At 41.6% G+C, this 19,976-nt stretch overlaps 1 protein-coding gene across 1 annotated transcript in view; it reads left to right on the plus strand.

The window, feature by feature from the left end:
- LOC113159810 (adhesion G protein-coupled receptor A3) overlaps positions 1-18,939 on the plus strand; it is a 168,792-nt gene extending 149,853 nt beyond the window's left edge. The window contains exons 16-19 of the mRNA XM_026356735.1: positions 1,441-1,564; positions 8,368-8,513; positions 15,027-15,122; positions 15,391-18,939. Of these exons, the coding sequence (XP_026212520.1) occupies positions 1,441-1,564; positions 8,368-8,513; positions 15,027-15,122; positions 15,391-16,819 (1,795 nt within the window). The 3' untranslated portion in view covers positions 16,820-18,939. The remainder of the gene's footprint in view (positions 1-1,440; positions 1,565-8,367; positions 8,514-15,026; positions 15,123-15,390) is intronic.
- The last annotated feature ends 1,037 nt before the right edge of the window (positions 18,940-19,976 follow it).

Raw genomic sequence — 19,976 nt, forward strand, 5'->3', positions numbered from 1 at the left:
CTGAAGGTATTGTTCTCCTCTATTATGATCTATCTACAATATGTTCATCTAGGGTTTGACCTTTGTTATATTGGACATCAAAACAGATTCTTTTGTTCAATTTTTTCATACAGGTTATCATATGATTGTATAAATAATTGTTTGCCAATATTAAATATGTGTGATATGGACCAAACAGTCCTTGTCATGCAAAAATGCGTTGTAATGTGTCTCTAAAGCTAAAATGAGACTTCAGCAGTGTGAGGTAGCAAATCGAGTGGATAGCTTCCAAAGTTAAAGTATTTTCAGTATAAAATTCCCCTCCCTTCGTGTTTCCTTGGGCAGTGTTTCCCTGGTACGCAATATTATATCAGTGTAACAAACACCAAAAGGTAAATAACTCCCCAGTTATTACAGCTTTAAGGCTTAGGTAGAAAACAGGAACAAATAAAGCTGTGTGGCTCTACATACATGTCTGTCCAAACTCATATTCTAATCATTTAATCTGTAAGTCCAATGAACATTGTGCCGGATGTAATGAAATTCCCTCCAGGCATTCCTGAGATATTATGTTGAAGAGAATGGGACAGGCAGGAGGTCACAGTGACCTTGACCTTTGGCTTTTGCCTCCAGCCACTGTTGTTGCTGAGGTATGAGGTATATGAATTATGACTTACATGAAAATCATCTATTGGAGGGATCTGATAAAGGCCAGTATGGACAAGAGAACTGATTACAGCAAGTAAAACTCATTTCAGTGTTCTTATACACACCTGACTATTGTTTCTAGTCAGACTCAACAAAACTACCCTGTAACGTACAGTAGCTGAGCCAGTAACAATAAAAACTCAGCCTAAGAAAAACAAAAACATAGTTTGGGACTTCATTTACCAAATTGTTAAAGAGTAAATGCACATCTGTAATTCATTACAATTAGAGCATGATCAATTGTATGTGTGTGTGTGTGTGTGTGTGTATGATTAACGACGATTGACCATGGCGATCCTCCTCAAATCCTTGAGTTAATGGCTAAAACCGTGCCACTCCCAGTCGTATCGATTCAGTAAGACACTAAACCTTATTATTACTCACAATGAGCAGGACAGAGCTTGCGAAGCACGGTAGTATGAACATACAATATTATATCAGTGTAACAAACACCAAAAGGTAAATAACTCCCCAGTTATTACAGCTTTAAGGATAGTTTGACATAGCTTTACTAAATGGCGGAAATTTCAGTTTCAGTTGAGGTTTGTTGACCCAACTTTAGTGTGAATCGTTACCTTTTTAAAACGATGTGACACGCATTGGCTGCTCATTATGTAATGGGCCCAAACTTTACGCCATGAGCAGCATTCTTGGGCTCTCCTGATTTCAATGTATCATAAAGCACAAAACAATGCGGAGTATGGTGTGTATCCGCTGACTTTTCCATTCTTGTGTTGTTTTGTTTTTCGGCAGCGCAATCCGCATCAGTCGGAAAGGATGGCACATGCTTCTCAACTTCTGTTTCCACACGGCTCTGACCTTCGCTGTGTTTGCCGGCGGCATCAATCGAATCAAATACCCCATCATCTGTCAAGCAGTAAGTGCATTCCCTTTTCATTCGTCCCACTCTCGAAGCTTTTGGAATTGATCATGAATGTTTTTCAGGTGTTGGCAAACAGGGCATGAGTGCAGCATGTGGACGTATGGTAACCCTGCTTTATGTGGGCCCTGTGAGCCCTGATAGTTGAGTTTATTTATAGGTATGAATAGTTAAAAGTATGATGCCACAGTTCTGCCATAAATCCTCTCTAATGAAGGTGATAATGTTCCAGCATTTGGGAAAAACTGTTTCTGAGAGGTGTTCATTCAACGGTATGGTCATTGTTGAAGTTGTAGTTAGTGTAACGATGATGAGATGTGTTTCTGTTATTTAATGTAGCCTCATCACTGTAAATAGATAAAAGCTCAACAGCACCACAAACTGTATCTTACAAGATGATGATACAGCTGAATTAAAATCTCTCTAAAATACTTTATTCAACTGTTGTATTAGCGTGGATTAGCTTTAGCTTGAAGTATCTAATAAGCTGCCAGCTAAGTGTATATTTACTGGAGTCTTTTCAAATAGGTTTTACTCTAGTCTTTCAATCCTTTATTGTATTACATTGCATTGCATTTACAATTTATTTAGGACTCTTATTGACACTTAACAGAAATAAAAAAGATCCACTGACTTCGACTGTGAAAACTAACCATCTATTACTGACTACACTGATGATTACAGGGAGACCGGCCACACACAGTGTGATGCTGACACTGTGCAGTGTCCGTGCAGTTTTTCACCCTTGTGTGGTCACATGGGAGGTGCTTCTGGAAAGTCAAGGAGGCTTGTGACGACAACATGGATTTGGAAACAGAGGAAAGTTTTCTTGCATGTCGGTGCCTCACAGAAACAGTTAAAACCAGTTTGAAGTGACAGATGCTACGTCATGTGAGGTAGTTGAAATCTGTGTCAAAATAAGAGTCTGCCAAAAAGATGTGGGCAAAAAAAGAGATACGTTTCTTCTTTGACTTTCTTAGTGGTTGGAAAGCAATATGGTCCTGGTGGATTTCCTCTCCTGTTGATTGATAGCTGGGCCTGTTCACTTTGTGAGGATTTAACATCAGCTGGAGTGGAGCATCCTCCACTGTCAGCTCGTCACAGCAGGGGGTAGCATTTACTGTACGTAGCCTCAAAGAGATTGACGTACACTTGCTTTCTACTTTTCACTCACTGCCTTCACTCACATTACGTGTGTATCAGTGGCCCTTGCTCGTTCTCTTTATGGCGAGCTGCAGCGCATTTGGGTCTCAGGTGCCTTTTCTGCTGTCACAAGCAGACGGGGGCCCCTTATTCCAAGGTGTAATGACTCCGCCTCTACATGCTGAAATGCAGAGCATCATATTTATGCCTGCCAACTTTGCCTGAGCTGCCTAGCAGGAGCCTAGGTGACAGGGATGTCTGTAAGAAGTCACCACTCGTGTCACAGCCGCCAGGTCTGTCTCCACAACTGTAACTGACACAAAACGGCTGGTGTTTGTCATAAAATGCAGCTTACTTCATCCACCTGCTCCCTACACTTTAGCTTAGAATGCAGTAACACATTATTAACATCTATTAGAAATACATTACTCTTCACTCTGCTGACAAACAATCTGAGGATGAACACTGTCTACATACAGTATTTAAGATCCGTAGGTATTCACTCGCATTTAATCTCTTTCTCATGATGCATACTTTGATAGAGGTTAATAATAATAAAATAATAATAATAATGGTTTTATTTTTTAGTAAAATTATCTATGACGTCTTATCTACATTACATTTTCAATACTAGAGGTGATAGAGCAGTACAGTGCTTACATAACTAATACTCGACTACAAGTAGAACTTCACAGCCACTTCAATGATTGTACTCAAGTTGAAGTATAGAACTACAAGTACTCCACTAATAATGTATTTCAGACAGTATTGAACTTGATGCTGATGATAACATACATGTGCTAATCTAGTTCTGCTTTGACAAACTCTCAGTGCTCAAAATAATGGCAAAGAAAACTTCTAGTAATTAATTGAATCAATAAGGTAAAGCTGTAGCTAAGTATAACCAATTTGTGTACTAACAGGGGGTTAGCCTATAAAAAGATTCTTCATAAGAATTATGCAAATAATGAGAATCAGCATTAGCAAAAAGTAAATAGTTAATCAAAGCTGTAAAATAAAATCAAAATTTACATTTTTAACATTTGTGGAAATGTGGCTACGTTTGCAGTGCATTTTAAAGGAAACCTGCATAGTGATAAAGAGGTTCGCTGAACATGTGGGTATGATGTGGTTAAAGCAGAAACAGAACCACAGAGCAAGTTGAAAATTGGTGCAGTTGACCTTTAAGTGGTTGAACTGAATTATTAATCACCCCAAATCATATTCAAGTGGATAAAGTTATGTACTGTATATACCCCTGATCGCAGGATACATTATAAAAACTAAGTGTTTTACAGCAGTAGAGAGAGAAAAATGGCAAATATCTTTTATTCAGTCACTGTGTCTTCACTGTATCTTTTGACAATAAAATAAGTAAATAAAAATAACAAGAAAAACAATACTAGGAACAACTTTTTTGTTGCCGTAAAGTGCAGTTGTTTTTGACAGGCTTTGTTGACCCTGGTGTTGCTTTTGAAATAATTTAGTATTCAGTCATTTATCTAATCTTTATTGCAGGGCCTTTGCATGTTTCTTTCTGCTCCTCCTTTGGCCCATCACTGCTAACAGGATAACTCTCTGCAGATTTGGGCATGAGCCCAGAATTTCTGCTGCTCCGCTGGGATGGCGGCAGGCCCCAGCAGACACAATTTAGGATAATTAAGGGACTGCTTGAGGAGACGTGTGATCGCACGATGCACACAGACACACATTTGAAAGCGCACATCGATACATGCAATGCCTGCTGCATTCTCAGTGCTTTCCCCAATCATCCCAACCTCCCCTCTGCACACACACACACACACACACACACACACTTCTTCTTCCCTCCCAGGGGGGCACATAAGTACATGCTCTCCCTCCGACAGAAGGAACTTCAAGGAGCTCTGAAACTAGCTTTGGCAGCTCCCGCAGCACTTCAAGCGTGCGCTCCCCACCCAGCCCTCCGCCCATCACCCTCCTCCCTTACCATCTCCACCTGCATCCTATACTCATCCACCCACTCTCTATCTGTATGCTACTCTACAGTCCTGCACTGCCTCCCCCGCCCACTGTGGCAGTGTCGCTATGCAGCATTCAATGTCTTTACAGCCTCAAAGTCAAAGTCATCTCTAATCTCTGTTTCTATCTTTTCTTCCAACACTGATTTGAGCAACATCCCAGGTGTCATACAACATCTTCCACTCGCCAGCGTTGCACAGCAGAACAGTGTACAGTCTATCTTAGTTTTTCTGTTTCATTTTAGTTAATTGTTCAGTGACTGACTATCAATTTGGCAAAGAACTTCTAAACATGACCTAGAATTGAAGTTACACACAACTGTCAGTTTAAAGATACTATACAGAGGATTTCCTCATTAGTGCTCTACTGTGAAATTAGTTATGACGGCAAACGTCACAAGAATAAAATAAGGCTCTAGATATTACAGTAGATACTGTGATTTGCTTTCTACTTCCACTGGGTCCAATTTGAGTGTTCCTGAGTTCATTTCTCCACATGTAATAGGATTCTGGTACACTGGTTACTTATGCATCAAAGACAGTAGGGAGCTAATATAATGAATACACCCATAGAAGACAGCTTAGAAGGACTTTTGAATGTAGCGCTGTTAACATATGCAAAAAAACAAAGCATCTGACAGCGCCATCAGTGTCATGGAAAGTGCTACACTTGACTTAAGCTGCCATTCTAAATAAACTAGTATAACAGTGTGATGCTGCAAAGGGACTGCAGGAAATGGCATGTCATTTTAGTTTTCTACTGTACATACACATAGGTGTCAGTTTAATTAGCAGACAAGATAAAGTAAGGTTTTATTTAATTTTGAACTGCTGCATATTGTCACTTAACATTTATGTTTTATGTGGTTTGAGTCTTTTTCTCTCTCCGTTTCTTCTGATTAAAATGTCACAGAACAACTCATATTTCTAATTGTGCACATGCAAACATTGTATCTAACAGGTTGTTAGAACTAGTTGAATTGGAAAAATAGCACACTGCAGAATAGGGTTTATTGAGAAACACTGTGAAAGCTGAAAATGTATGTTCATGCTGCATGCTGACATTAATGTGTAGCCCAAGTTTGAGACCGTGCAGACTACAGGCAAACCAACTGCACGTGCACTAGAAGTGCAAAAAATGCCTGAGAGGGTGGAAGTATGAATACACTAATTGCTGAGGACAGTGCACGCTCACCCGTCCCCAAGAAGCAAGTTCTGACTCAAAATATCAATTTGGGGGAATTGAGTTAAAAGAGAAAGCTGCTGTAGATGTTGTGTAACAATAACATAAAAGTATAGGTCATACTGAGGTGTGTTAACCTGTGGGGGTACTGTTATTGCACTAACCCTACTTAAAGTCAGCTTAAACAGAATGTGGGAGTATTTTTCAGCCCTGAAAGACTGCATGTGCCTCCAAAAAGTGCCACCTCATGTGTAGATATGAAACGACTTGCCTTAAATCAGTCACTACTAACAGTGACTGATTCAATCTAGTGTTACACACGTGGTCCACAGCAAGCTTTGTGTGGTGACTCGTCAGTATGTTCACATTTAACATTAAATGTCACATCTGGTACATTTTACTCAAGTGGTACAAAACACTCCAAAGCTAACTTGCTAACAATGACTAATAATTTGACTCTATGCTGTGAGACCATCTGCCTGTTGTTCTTCATTTTGTTTTTGTAATAGCATTACCGTTTAGCTGGCACAATGTCGTGGATCAAATTCACACTGTGTTTTTATGGATGTGCAGTTTAGTTCCTTTATATATCAACACTCATCCCGAGTGACGACAGAGTCAGTTTGAGGTGACAGAAGCTGTGGCGTTTTAATGGGGACCCATTGATCAGTTTTTCTGAGTCTGTTTCCAGCTCTTGTGCTGCTCACTGATCCACTTACTGACATGAAATGATATATGTATAATACATGTATTCTCTACTAACAGAGGTCTTATAAATACATTTTTCTCAGGAATACCAGTGGAATAGTAGGGACTGTGAAACCTTTTAATTGAATACACACATTGTCAATCAGCAGACCACCTTGTGATCTATCAAAGTCAAGAATTACAGGTGGTCAGTCTTTTTTCTCCAAGGACTTATTATGGGTGATGTTCAAACTATGTATGTATGACTTTGTTGCAAGCAAATGATTAATTAATCAGTAAAAGACATAATAGACAAACATAGATCATGATTATATTTGATTATATATGTATTACTTATATAACTATTAAATGCAATGCTAAATGGCTCTTTAATGATTTCATGCCACTTTAAAGTGCACCCGAGGACTTATATAATTAAGCACAACCATTATACAAAAAGCTGTATGTAAAGCATTTAACTGTAAACCCAGGAGCTTCAAAGCTTTTTGGTTTTTGTGCTGGGAAAGCAGTTTTCATTCAGGCTAGTGGGTGCCGGTATCTATCCATTATCGTGACTGCTTTTCCTCTCGAGGGTCGCAGGGCTGCTGGAGCCAACCAAAGCTGTCACCGGGTGAGAGGCGGTGTACACCCTGGACAGGTCGTCAGTCTATCACAGGGACGACACATAGAGACAGACAAACATTAACACCTATGGGCATTTAGAGTCACCAAGTTGGTGGAGAATGGATGTGTTAATTACTTATTAGTGCTGTATATGTTTGATGACTTAATGTCTTATGTGATCTGTATTTTCCATAGGATCAGCATGGCCGTATTGTCATGCTGGATGTATTGTAGAGCATTAATCAATCACCATGTAAACCCCTACCTTTACCTTACTGTTAATATGAGAATCCCTACTCTCTCCTTATTTCCATATTACAAACACATTTCTGTTACATTTTCTGTCTGGACCTGGCACTAATGAAGCTCTGAAGCGTGTGGATTCCACAGCACTGATTGACCATTCGCTCTCCGCTCTATAACCAGCTCAAGGACACATCCAATTAGCATCTGGACTCTGGTACACTAGCTTCGGTCCCTAGGCCAATCAGGCTCGGGAGAAACCGTTTGATTGGGTATCTCAGGTTGCCAGAACATCATGAATAGCCTGACTGGACAGAGGAAAGGCTCTGTGCATTTTAATTTTCTCTCACCACTTGCCTTATTTCTTTCCTAAGCTGGCAAAGCCTTTAAACAAAGTTAGACCAGTTCCCTCATTCAAACATAATTCATGAATATTAAAACATGGAGGAATGGAGATATGTATACAGTGCAATTTGGAAAACAATCACGCGCTGATAGTTGTCAACGTGACTATCATTTATATTCAGATTTGTTATTCACAGTGCACACCCCGTGTCCTCTAACTCAACTGATAAGGAGCTGCTCAGTATCCAACAGTATAACCTCAACATAATGCTCTCATCCTAGACAACCTTGATGATTCAATAGCACTTTTTGAACCTGTCTTTCCATTCTCGTACTATTGTCTTTTTAGAAGGATAAGACAAAGCAGGTCTTGAAGGAAAATGTCTGCGGAGACACCCTTGGAGTGACATTGATGTATTTGATAGAGGAGTGGCAGCTCTTCCTGAGCCTTTTTTTTTTGTTTCAGTTACACGAATATAATTAAGTCTGACATTTTTAGAGAGACGTACTGTACTAGATGTGGAAAAGTTCATAACAAGTCAAATGTATAACTTGTCTCTGTGACCCCGTCTCAGGTTGGGGTCGTGCTACACTACTCGTCTCTGTCGACCATGCTGTGGCTCGGAGTCACAGCAAGGAACATTTATAAACAGGTGACCAAGAAGCCTTCGCAGAGCCAAGATGGTGACCCGCCTCCGCCCCTTAAACAGCCCCTGTTGAGGTAAGCAAAAATGTCCTTGCAACCCTCCCCACCACTGACTGCATTAAGCCAGAAAAGTATGTAACAGTCTGTGTGCATGTGTTTTTGTGTATGTGTGTGAGCAGTATATTTGATTCTTCTTCCACTGTCATTGCTGCTTACTGGGTTTAAATATTCAGTCTATCCCAAAAAGTTGTCATGATAATCAAAACAAAATAAAATACAAAAACAAAACAAAAAATACCCCATAATATCAAAGTGGGGAAAAAAATTAATAAACCACCACCTCAGTCTGAGGTCCAGAGCACTCCCAGCTACTGAAAAACATCCCCACAACATGATGCTGCCACCACCATGCTTCACTGTAGCGATGGTATTCAATTCCATTTCAGTTTTTTGTATTGGCCAGGTGCTGACACCTGGGTTCCTCCAGACGTGACACTTGACATTCAAGCCAAAAAGTTTAATCTTTGTTTCATTAGGCCAGAGACTCTTGTTTCTCATGGTCGGAGAGTCCATCAGGTGCATTTGCGCAAACTTTTACATTACAACGTTACTTTTTCAGTTAGTAATACTTACTTAATACTAACTTACTATACTAACTTACTTTCAGATACACTTGTATTTTATTAAATGTTAGGTTATAGTACTTACCTTGTCCCAGAGCATAGGTGTGTGTACTCAACTGTGTATCTGTTACCTATGCTAGCTTTTTTTTTTCTGCAGTTATTTGCTGGCATGTTTCATTTAGTTGGCAACAATAGCTTTACACAGATGAGTTATTGCTTTGTTTATCTGAGACATTCACAGCTAGTTTGCATTTTGTTCTGGTTCCTGCCTTTGTTTACTGTGTGGTGACATGGCTGTCAAGTTTTCCTATTTATATCTTTGGCTCTCCTTGTGGATTTCTCTCATGTTTGCTCACGTTGAGAAATTGCAATTTTAACCTGAGTCACTGTTCGCCACAAGAGATGATGTTTAGGTTTTGAATGGTAATGATTCACTTAATGTGAAAATTAGATAAATGCCAGAGATTAGTGGAGTCGAGTGAATTTCTTTTAATCAGTCAGATATCTGAAGTGAGGCGTATTTAACTCAGAATCTCCTGTTAGAGGTGACATTCAAGGTGCAAACGGCTGCTTAGCAACAATAACTCAAAGGAATTTGCTATTGACGAGCATCTGTCTCAGATCTCAAACATTTTTATCTGGTAACTAAATTAAGAATCACCATTCATGTCACTCATCAGTAGCACAGACTACAACCCTTCCTGTCTTCTGTCTTTACTGATTGAGACTGATCATGCGGTCATCCTACTGTTTGTTTGTTTGGTTGGTTTTTTTGATTGATTGATTGGTTGATTGATCGATTGATTTTGGTTTCTACAGAAGTTATCTATACTAATAGCTTGTTTAATCTCAACATAATTGCTCAACAACAATGGTAGGCCATTAATCCCAATGAACCACAATTTACATACAATACATAACACAAAACTTAATAATTATAATTGGGGGGGTGTCCAGGATTGAGAGAAGCTCCTTTTCCAATTATTAATAAGCCCTCCTGATTAATTTGTCCAGATTGTTAGTGTACTGCAGACCACAGTACACAAGATGACACTAGCTTTACCACATACTGGTAGAATCCCTGCAGCATAGTGCAGATGCTGAAAGTCCTCATTCTCCTCACAAAATACAGTCAGCTCTTGGCTTTTTTGTACGGCAGTTTATCGTCCAAATAGTCTTCCAGGTATTTGTACTGTGACACAACCTCCATCTCCTCCTCACCTGTATAGAGAGAGGGGTAACATGACTTTTCTGAAGTCACCCACTAGTTCTTTTGTTTTATTGATGTTAAGGCTGGAGATGTCCCAAGATGGCAGGACTCTGATTTGTCTGAGATATAAGGGGTGAACAGGAAGGGGGACAGAACAGAGGGGGGAGTACCTGTGCTGAAGACCACAGTGTCAGACACACAACTCTGCAGGGGGACAGACATGATGTAGGCCCTAATCCAAGAAATTATGGGGGTGTCAATGTGCATGTGTTTTAGTTTTTTCACCAAGCAGAGCAGGCTGAATGGTGTAGAATCAACTCAAGAAATCCAAAAACATAATCCTCACTGTGCCCCCAGGCTTGTCCAGCTGGGTGTAAGTGCAGTGGAGCAGGAGGATGATGGCATCATTCACTCCAGTTTGAGGCTGGTAGGCAAACTGTAGAGAGGGTCAACTGAGAGTTTGACTAGACATAAGAGGGACTCAAAGGGACAGCAGTGTCTGGACTGGCTTCACTGCCTCCCCATCACCTGACCTGAATGCCTTTTTATTTCTCTCATTCAGGGTGACTTTGACTCTGTCCATGATGAGTTAGGACTTGTTGTTAGGGAAGCAGCAAATAGTGTTCGTGGGTACATAGGTGTCAACAGATTACATTAACTTTTATGTGTTTTTTTATGTTGATTTCAATATTTTTGTTTAATATATTTCTTAGATTTCCATAAAGGCTGTTACAAACTGGTGTTTGTGAATACAGCTTCACACACCAGCACCCATGGGCCAGCTCTGCAGACACTTGGACACATGCTGCCTGTTGTATTGTGTTCATTTCTAACAACTGTATGAAAAAAGTAGTGTAATAACCACATTTATATGGTTAACCCTACCCTCAGCCATTTTTGAGGGTATTTGTTAGAGCAGCCTGTCTTGAATAACTGAACTGACTATTTAGTAAATGTTTGAACTCTTATTCTGCTTGTGGCTTCCCACTACTCTGTAAAGTAAGAAGAAATGGAGGACAGGTGAATGTAAGAAGCAGGATGAAGGACGAAGAAGAACCTGGTACAGTGGCATCACCTCAGTGCTATAACTAATTACTTTAACCGCCCAGGAAACTGCCAGGAGCCTTATCACAACTCGACATGCATTTGGCCTTTTGGACTATTTAATTCCTATTCAATTAGACACACACATCAGATTGAATTTTTGCTTTTTTCCACTCATACTCCATTCCATGTTATTTATTTATTTATTTGCTTACTCACAACATTTGGCATGTTTAAGAGGATCAGCTTTTACACACATGCGGTGTTCTTCCTCTGCGGCGAGAAGGTGCTGCGTGAGCTCTTCTGCACATTGCAGCTGCTGGTGCAGAGCTGAACTCCAGAAGCTTGAACGAGAAATCCTGTTAGGGGAAGGTTTGAGAGCAGAGATGTGGCAGACAAATAGAGGGCGCGCCTTCACAAATGCCTGTTTGTCATTTAACCTCGTATTCCGTTTCAAAGTGTCATTTTCTTAAAGCTTTTGGAAAATATCAAACGCTGTTTCAGTTTTGCCTTTTCTTGAACTTTATGAAGTATTTAGAAAGAGAGACAGTGGGTGACCCCACAAATGAAAATTATTTAAACACCGAGTTGCACTGGATTTGAACCCTTCAGCACATGCTCACATGCTTTTAGACTCGCTTTCTATGGAGTGTCTCAGGGGATCATTGTGACACATGTAGCACATTTACAACCCATGCCATTAGAAATGTTATTAATAAAAATCTATGAACGATCAATATCATGCATACATACATTATTAAAACCGGAATATGTCTGGTGATGTATTCCTGAAGAGTACTTGAAAGTCACTGAGGATAAGTACCCCATCAGATAAGGATCCCCTCAACCTATAAGCAGCACTTCCCTCGCAAAGAAAATCCTCAGACACCGTGTCATACGGGCGAGGGTTTAATATGGAATGTTCTTGAGGCTCTCCCATCATGCACTGCTTGTGAATGAGATAATTTGTCTGGGGGCAGGCTGAGAGATCGTGTGGCACAGCAGTCGAGTTGATCCACGGTGATTGACTGTAATGCTCCCCGTCAGACAGGCTCATGCAATGAGACTTAGCAGCTGGAGACAAATCAATTTTTCCTCTGAGCTCTCCCCCCTAACTTCAACCCCATCCCCAACAACCAACCTATTCCTCTTCATCTACCTCGTTTCCTGTCCTTCCACTCCTGACAGCATCTGATGGCCTATCCAGCAGACCATCACTCTGACCTTTGTCAGAAATCTGCTACTCTGCGTTGGACAGCACACATTAAACACCTCTGCTCATGCTATTAACTGACAGTTGTCTGGTGTGATGGCTGCAAATCATTCTTTTAAAGCAACACTTCACTTTGACAGAAGATCCCCCTTCAAGTGTAAAATCTACATCTTTTAAATGTCACCAAAAGCCTCTGAGATGTCTCTGAACATTCCAGTCTTAATAATTCAAAACAGGCAAACTCACATGCTAAAAATTTCAGATGATACTATGAGTGTACTTTTTTTCAGAATTTTTCAGCACTTTGAGTTATATATTGCTCTTCCCTACTGCAGCTACATCCACTTAAGCCTTGGCCTGTGCTGGAACTATATGACCGTCAATTGTCCCCAGCTACAGTATGCTGTATATATCCTGGACCAGTTCCAGAAAGAGGACAGTGCATAGTCACAAACCAGGGACAGTGCAAAAGCCTAAGAACAAAGATGGGAGTCACTGTGTAGCTGTTGGCTAAAAGGCCCTTCAGGGTCTATTTATATCAGATGATTGTTGCTCCTAAACTTGCTTAAAGCACAACTCTGCATACACAGCCATTTTCTCTGAGTCTGAAGGCCTTCCTTAATAGAATGGAGGGTGTGTGCAAAGTGTGCAAGACCTGTATGTGTGTGTATCTTCCCAGAGTCAGTGTATTGGCAAGAATTCTAACAAAAGGAGCCCATTTTTACACAAAACAGGGCATCAGGACCACTATACCCTCCTTACATGTATGCTACTTATATATTCTTGTGTATTAGCCTGCAGGAAACATGAGCAGGTCCACGTACTGTAGAGGGGATTAAGGGGAATGAGGGTCATAAAGCACACATTGCTTTAACATTCACTAGTCTCACTTATACTTATCTGGTAGAGGGGTGTGTGACTGTCATTTGAAACAGGAAACCGTTCCACTCAGAGACAGTGACAGACTGGTGCTGCTGTCTCCCCTCCATCCACTAAACTACCCCTCACCAGCCAGCCCAGACAAACATCTTGATTGTAATTGAATTTTTTGGACTTTGTGACTGAGGACAGATTGGGATAGAGAGACAGAGAGAGAGAGAGAGAGAGGGAGAGAGGGAGAAAGGATAGAAGGGAGGAAACTGAGGATGAAGACAGAGGAAGATGGAGTGGTGGAAAGGTTAGAGCGGTGACAGAGGTGGAGATTGAACAGGAAGGAGCAGGAAATAGCAGAGTGTTATATAGGAAAGTGGATGACAGTGCAGGGAGAGGACAAGGACAGTGCAGTGAGAGAGAGAGGTGTTGGGGATTAGTTTTATTCCGTATTGAATTTTTAAAGCTCCTAACATATATTCTGTAACGTAATTGTCATTAATAACTAACTGTATCTGCATGCATACTTTTTATACATACCTGAAAGATTAAAAAAAGGCAAAATAATTCCCAGAGCATAGGTAAAATCATTTGCATATGAATGCCTTAAAGGCCCGTTACTTATTATAGGAAAGGGGCTTTGACCAGAACGCACTACAACTACACCTTGTATAGAGTTAGATAAATGTTCCTCGTGGAAGACTTAGATGAATGTATTTTTATTGACTGATAATCACAGCAAATAAAGTGATGTATCTATGTAAATATTATGACTTTCCAAAATCATAACAACAGTACTTGTAAATCTATTGGTTAAACCAGTGTTACTGCATTGGATTATATGACTCATAGATACTGTCAATGCAGACCCTCATGTTGTTTAAATGCACTCTTCGGTATGTTTTGCCAGGAAAGCAGACATCATTGCTATTCAGACAACGCCAGCTCGCATAGTTGTTGCTTGGTCCCTCTTTTAAGAAATCTGCAGTCTGTATTGATTGAGGAAAAAAAAGAATCATTCAAATTAGCTTGAGGATACAGTGTCAAAGTGCAAGGTTTTACCAGCTCAAGTAAGAAGGCAGAGACATCTAATGCTTCATAAGTGAACCTGAATTTAAATCTTCTTCCTCTTCTTGTCTCCTGGGCTGTTGTGAACAGCAGCTGTTATAAATTGCAGCAACGCGTGGTGACAGGTTAATCGCACTTACGTCGGCTGGAAACAGACAAATTTTGTTTTCATAGTCAATATTACACTTTGCTGCAAAAGAAAACATGCTGTTGGCGTGATCGCACCCGTGGAGTGTGAGAGCACAAAAACTTGAGTTTACACACTGGTGTTCAGATTGCACGCAATGACTGTATTTGTGGAAAGGATCTGACAAACAAGTATGTGCTGAGTTATTTTGGAGACAGCGATGAGCTTCATTCACTAATCTCATCTATCGCTGTGTCTGTTTGGATCTATTGGTTATTATCTCTCTTGTGTTTCTGATATTATTTCTACTACTACTTCACTGATAGCGTGCTCTTGTAATCCAAATGTAAGAGATAGGATTTGTAAATGCTTCTCCATCCTTACACTTATTATTCTCTCTGCCTCTGTTTGTCCCTGTCTGTCTGCCTCGCAGATTTTATTTAGTCAGTGGTGGAGTGCCCCTTATCATCTGCGGGGTCACTGCAGCCGTCAACATAGACAACTATGGCAGTGGGGAGCAAGCTCCATAGTAAGTAAGATTTACTTCTGTTTTCAAGGTTAAATTACAACACTGTGGTAATGTTTTCCACCATTTTCTACAATGCACAACAGTGTTTTCCTCATTAGTTGTTAATTATTTCTCCTAATAAACCTTCACATGCAATCCTACCATTATCGATGGTATCGTTCTAATTGTGTGTTTATTTGAATTAGTCTTTTAAGCAAACAGCAATAACTTAGATGGTTGTATTGATGTGCTTGCACTAAAAATAAACTGGTATTTCTGTGTGTTGCAGCTGCTGGATGGCTTGGGAGCCCAGCCTGGGAGCCTTTTTTGGCCCTGTGGCCTTCATCATCCTGGTGACGTGCATCTACTTCCTCTGTACCTTCATCCAGCTGCGGCGGCACCCTGAAAAGAAGTACGAGCTCAAGCAGCTGACAGAGGAGCAACAGAGGCTAGCTGCTGTCGACGTGCCAACCCACTGCCACCAGGGAGCCGAGCCCGGAGCCCTGGCAGCCCCACAAAGCGGGAGCCACTGCCCCGCTGGCTGCCCTGGCGTTCCCATCAACCCAGCGCTGCTGGCTAATGAGCACTCCTTCAAGGCTCAGTTAAGAACAGCAGCCTTTACCCTTTTCCTGTTTCTGGCAACATGGACTTTTGGGGCGCTGGCTGTGTCACAAGGCCACTTCCTGGACATGATCTTCAGCTGCCTTTACGGTGCCTTCTCCGTCACCCTTGGCCTCTTCATCCTCATCCATCACTGTGCAAAACGTGATGATGTCTGGCATTGCTGGTGTTCCTGTTGTCCCGGGCGGCGCACTAATGCTTGCTCCGGTGCCCATGGGTCTGCTCAGGCACGGCCCAAGGTCAACGTGAATGGAGATACTCCCGGGCATGGCCATGGTCACAGCCATTGCCACCATGACTCACCGTGTCAGGGTAAAGCAGTGATGAGCTGCAATCACAGCAGTTTAGGTCACTGTAAACACGCTGCCCTTCCATCTTCTCAAAATCATGTGACATGCTTGGCACCGGTGACGCCGTGCTGTGCTGCTCTGCATAGCCAGCAGCTCATGGAAGAGGAACCTGCGGCTACTCATGTGCTGCTACATGCTGACCCAGAGGGTTACCGCCCAGGGATCCAGTTGCACCCGTGCTTAAAAAGTGCAACCAGGACTAAAGGACGTCACGTAAGCCGCAGGGCTGGCGCCAGTGCTTGCGGAGCAGGAAGTGAGAGGGAGTACGCTTATCACATCCCCTCCAGCGTGGATGGAGGGAGTGTGCACAGCTCACACACTGACAGCCCCCACAGCACACACGAGCGTCACGCCCACATCTGTCCACATCTGGCCCACGAAGGCCACCATGATGGGCATCACACATGCCACGCTGCTGCAGCCACCACACACGAGGCCCTGGCATGCCATAACCCCTGCCACCGGCATATCTGCTGTGCCAAGGCAGACCTTTTCCCTTCTCTGTGCCCGGCAGAGGCAGCAGAGACGGGGATTTTCCTGTGTGGCTGTGGCAAAGTGGCTGAGGAGGACCCAGTGGCGGCACATCACCATCTGGAGATGCACGCCCCGCGCAGACAATCCTACCCCCAGAATCCGCCCAATCAGAATGGGATTCTAAAGGGGGGCCTGCACGAAGGACTCCTGTACACCTCAGACAGCACAGGGAATATACGCACTGGACCCTGGAAGAATGAAACTACTGTGTAGTGTGGGAAGGAAAAACAGGAGACAGGCAGCACTCTTGCCTCATCCCGCCAAAATAAACCCCTCACCTCCCTTTCTAGAATAAAAAAAAAATGATTGAATAGCATTTTCAACATCACAATCAGCGTGGGATATTTTTATTTTGATGTTGTCATGATTTCCCGTGTGCTGTTTTACTGTACAGAAACCTGATCTCATGTAAATGCTCCCTGCAGAGCATCCATAACTAGAACAGGATCTCTTCCACCAAGAAGATTTGTGAAATGTGTGTCATCATACCATCAGATGTAATTGAAGGTATTTCCATATTACTACAGACCGCTTCATACATATATATATATATATATATATATACATATATATATACAAGAAAATGAATGGTTGTATGTATGAATATGTGTGTTAGTGCTCAAAGACAAACACGCTGCAAGATTTTTTTACACTTTGAATCTGAACCCATCAAATAGCCTACGATGACAGTGAATCTCCAGTACTTTGAAGAACTCTTGGCATCCATGTTTTAGACAACTAAACCAGCAATTTTAGTTAAATTATTTAAGTTAGTGCAACTGAATCTTTTTTTAAATATTTCATTTGTTTCATAAATGCTCCAAAGCGCGCATGCCTTGTTGTATGTCACTATGTGCTATATTTTATGACCATTTATGACCATACATTGCCTCAACCTCGACTGCTGCGGCTCGCCATGCATCATTCGTGTCAGACTCTTGAATAAAAACCAGGTCCCAGCAAATACTATATTATTCCCCACCGGTAATCTCCATTTAACCAGCCTTATCCTAGAATCCGGTCCAAAAATCTAATGCTCCTGGTTCTGCTTTGGTAGATAACTTGTGTCAGGAGAGGCTGAGGTTGAAGTATGGATTGTTTTGTTGTTACCGTGAAGGTCACATTCTCTTTGAAGAATTGCCACTCAGAAGAAAAGGCAAAAGAGGCTGTGTATTGATTTGGACACGCGTGTTTGTTTTCTGAATGATGATTTTCAGTATGATACTGACAAAACCGGTCATACATTTCATCAGAAAAAAGCTGAACTTTAAAAAGTGTTCACCCAAGCAGCGAATATAATCTCACAGCGACCCTGCTCTAGCATGCACACGCCATCTCTTTATCCATGTCGTGCACTCTTGTCTGTGTATATATCGGTTTCTGACGAATTATTTTACATGAGATTTAAGATATTTAAAGAATAAAATAAGTCTATATGTAAGGAAAGTTGTATGGGGAAAAAACAGACCTCTCAATGTTAATACTCAGTATCTGAGTTTAGAAATGTCCTTTGTTGTTTTCAAATGCCTTTTACTGTTGCATTTTTAGTTGACTTCATAAAGTATGCAGACTCGCCACGTGTTGTGAGACTTATCCTGTCATATCAGAAATAGAAATGCACTACCCATAATAATGTTTGACCTGCCACAATAGAATCTGCCACATTCAGTATGTTTATTATAGAAATATTTGTTCAGACAGAAATGTTTAAATTTAAAAAGTGACTTTTGCAGAAAAGAGAAGAGAAACATTATGATAGTCCCTTTTTTTTGGAACGCCAGGCTTTGAGTAGTGAAAGGAGGCCGTGGTAGACATCAGAGATGATGCATGAACCTCATAACTTTGCACAGGGCCAATGGAGTTATTTCCAGCGTCTGGGACAAAATGGAACATTATGGGCTCAACTTATGAGTTATAAAACACTGGCCCACGATTGATCGTACAAGAGAAGCTCCTGTGAGCTGCCTTGGATGTGGCCAGTCATTGGCCCTGGCTTTATAGTTATTGGAATGGGATTTGTAACAGTATCACAACAAAACATTTGAAGTCAACCTCTCCTGCTACCCCCTTATTAAACTCAGAGAACATGTGGTCTAGGTTAATTGCTGTACAACATGTGTATTTGCTGGTGGTGTGTCTTAGGAGCAGCCTAAGCTTTTGAGTGTCAGTGAGACGATGTGTTTGGTATCATAGGCCACCTTCTCTTTTGTCAATAGCAGATTTACTGCCCTCAACAAGCTTGCTCCCTTTGTTTCGGCTCACCAGGCGGCTACTGGAGTTTTCACCTGTGGTACTGTGACAAAACCTAAAGCCAGTTTTCACTTTTTTCTACATTGACACAGATTCCAATAAATGTATTTTTTCACCATGCAACTGATGAGAGCATCTTTGGCTTCGTGTCTGTTTGTGTCCGCAGCGCGTGTGCATTTATCTTCCATGCCAATGAGTGGGAATGAAAGAACCGGCCTGTTCCTTCTTCTCAGTTCTCATCGCACTGTTTATTTCCTCTGACAGCGCGGTGGAGATTGAGATGTCTTACGGAGCCACCACAGGGGAGGAATTCAAATGATAGCAGGCTTGACTGCTGCTGTGCGTTTGTGTGTTTGTGTGTGTGTGTGTGTGTGTGTGTGTGTGTGTGTGTGTGTGTGTGTGTGTGTGTGATACCCAGTCGTTTTACACATACATGCACAACCACATGTGCACACATCACCCAGGAAATGAGACAGTGTGTCTTCCATGCGTCACAAATCACACTCAGGTTTGACAGGCCATGAAACGCCTGAGCACATTTAATATGCAGCTGGATTTTCTTTTTCTTTTCCAAGGCCACATGGCTCTGTCGCGTCACCCCACCCCACCCCTCCGACCACATCAGATTATTTGTCTGACTGAAAGCCATGTAAAATGTCACACCCCATCTCTCCCTCCCTGTCTGATGTGAAGGTTCGGGCGGAACACGAGTACTCCAGGGTGTCCGCGAACGGTGAGTCATGGACGTCTGCCATAATATAGACAATGAGTTTTAGGCTATGATGACTTTAATTACCACGAGTCAATCTGAATCAATATGTGTGTTTTTAAAGGAAGTGCTGCTGCTTTCTGCTCACCACAGAGTCATTAAAGCAAAGGGATGCTTCACCGCGTCGCTGTGAGACTGCAGCCCGCACTATGTTGAACTCAGTGGTTGGCCAAGGGAGAAATTGGACCTGGATGGCATCTGTTTCATTAAAAATTAATCTGGTTTTAGTAACACAGATGTGTGTTTATGATACAATTAACTGTGTTTTAATTTCCTGTGGTAATAAATAGGTTCATAAATAGGAGCATGTGCAGTGGGGAGTGATCAGACGTGGAATAACAAGGATTCACA

The sequence above is a fragment of the Anabas testudineus genome, chromosome 15 (genome assembly GCF_900324465.2).
Source record: "Anabas testudineus chromosome 15, fAnaTes1.2, whole genome shotgun sequence".
Lineage (NCBI taxonomy): Eukaryota > Metazoa > Chordata > Actinopteri > Anabantiformes > Anabantidae > Anabas > Anabas testudineus.